Source organism: Echinops telfairi, unplaced genomic scaffold (assembly GCF_000313985.2).
Source record: "Echinops telfairi isolate 266 unplaced genomic scaffold, ASM31398v2 ScPeMD7_29;HRSCAF=101, whole genome shotgun sequence".
In the NCBI taxonomy this organism is placed as follows: Eukaryota; Metazoa; Chordata; class Mammalia; order Afrosoricida; family Tenrecidae; genus Echinops; species Echinops telfairi.
Window position 1 is genome coordinate 3,963,812 of NW_022103926.1, and position 2,115 is coordinate 3,965,926.

Genomic DNA, 2,115 nt, shown 5'->3' on the forward strand with positions numbered 1-2,115 from the left:
CTTCTTCTATGTGGGCTTTGTTGCTTCTGAGCTAGTTGGCCGCTTGTTTACCTTCAAGTCTTTAAGACCCCAGATGCTATATCTTTTGATAGCCGGGCACCATCAGCTTTCTTCACATTTGGAAAGCCCAGCCTTTCTCCTTCAAAGCAGCTGGTAGTTTTGAACTACTGACCTTACAGTTAGCAGTCCCATGTGTAACCGCTACGGTACCAGAGCTCTTCAGCATTGCCAGCATACTAAAAACCACTGGATTGTACACTAAAGTCTCGGAAATGGGACTCCTTTGTGACTTTATTGAGCAATTTACATCCAGAGGTGCTGGGCTGTCTACCTTCTGTGCATTATCCACGATGCAGGAAGCAGGGACACCCATGGTGCATCAGAAGCCCGAAGGAAAACCCCATCCTCTTTTCATTCCATTGGCCCATGAACTTGCCTTTTCTCGTAGCAGACCCACTTCCCAGATGAGAAAACTGAGACACGAAAGTGTTTTCCCTGCTGGACTCTGAGAGACCACCTCTGGCTGCAGGAGGGCTCTGACCCCCAGCCACCAGAGGGGCCTCCCCGACCTGCCCCCTCCCCTGATTGTATGGTAGGTGTTAGGCCAGCCTCTCCTCCTTTCCTCGGCGTTGTAATGGTCCCTCTCCAGAGCGCACGTTTGCTCTCCAAATCGCCGAATTGGCCTGGTATCTCGGGGACCCATGGCTCTCACTTGAAGGCCTGTTCTGGGAACTGTTGAACTTGATTTGGATCCAGTTATAACAGAACAGCTCATATTTACAAGTGTCAACTATGTGCCGCACCCTGCCCTGCACACTTGACCCAAGCAAACTGCGTTCACCATGAGCACTTTGATTTCATAGAGGAGGAGGAGACTAAAGCCCCCAGGGACTCAGACGGGTTGGACATGGGGCGCCCTGCCACACTCCAGGCTGTCACTTCTGGGCCCGTGTGTACATGTCACTGCGTGAGATTCAGGGGAGTGGTGAGTCCCCTGGGGGAACCTGCCCATCAGTACCTCTGAGGTGGTCCACCCCCCTGGCCACGAGGCAGCAGGCTATTCCTGTGCTGCAGTTTCCCGAAGGACCTCTGGTGTGACTCACTCTTCTAACGGGACAGGGACACCGAGAAGTTGTAGTGCCCTCTTATATCACTTGCCGCCCTTCCAGGTGGATCCCTATATTTCCCTGTGCCCTGTCTCGCCTTCCCTTCTGCGCTCATACGATACATGGCCCTGAACCGAAGCGGCCCCGCGGCTGGCATATGGGCTCACGGACTCCAGCCGGCCCAGCTGGGCAGGAGAGCTGGCTCACATCCTGAGGCTCTCAGCGATTTGTCCAGGGCTTCAGGGTTCCTGCTGTGACCAACCCTGAACCCTAAGATGGTCTGGCTGTACAGAAAACCAACAACATTGCCAGTCAGGGTGGACCTCACCGCTAAAGCCTGGCATCCTTGTGTCCCCGCAGCTCTCGTGGGCGCCTGCGGCTGTACAGAAAACCAACAACATTGCCAGTCAGGGTGGACCTCACCGCTAAAGCCTGGCATCCTTGTGTCTCCGCAGCTCTCGTGGGCGCCTGCGGCGGCAACTACTCCGCCATGACGGCGGTGGTCTACTCCCCGGACTTTCCCGACACCTACGCCACAGGCCGGGTCTGCTACTGGACCATCCGAGTGCCGGGGGCCTCCTCCATCCACTTCAACTTCACCTTGTTCGACATCCGGGATTCCGCAGACATGGTGGAGCTGCTGGACGGCTACACGCACCGAGTCCTGGCCCGGTTCAGCGGCCGCAGTCGGCCCCCGCTGTCCTTCAACGCGTCGCTGGACTTCGTTATTCTGTATTTCTTCTCCGACCGCATCAACCAAGCCCAGGGATTTGCCCTCCTGTACCAAGGTAGCCGGCCTCGCCCTTCCCTGCCTCCCGTCCTCTCGTGACCCAGGGGCCTCGGCTGTCCCCGTTGGGAGCCCGTGGGTCCGGGGCTACCGACCTCACCTGCAGCAGGTCTTCCCTCCGCCTGCTTCTCACCTTGTGTTTGTTTCAGGGCAGCGGGGAGAGCTGGTGCCTGTCACTGTTGCAACTTCAGTTCTAATACCAGCTTTTGGGTGGGGGTCGGG

At 57.0% G+C, this 2,115-nt stretch overlaps 1 protein-coding gene across 1 annotated transcript in view; it reads left to right on the forward strand.

Annotated features, from left to right (window-relative positions):
- Positions 1 to 2,115, forward strand: part of KREMEN1 (kringle containing transmembrane protein 1) — a 45,515-nt gene that overhangs the window by 37,641 nt on the left and 5,759 nt on the right. The window contains exon 5 of the mRNA XM_030885472.2: positions 1,562 to 1,894. Within this exon, the coding sequence (XP_030741332.1) occupies positions 1,562 to 1,894 (333 nt within the window). The remainder of the gene's footprint in view (positions 1 to 1,561; positions 1,895 to 2,115) is intronic.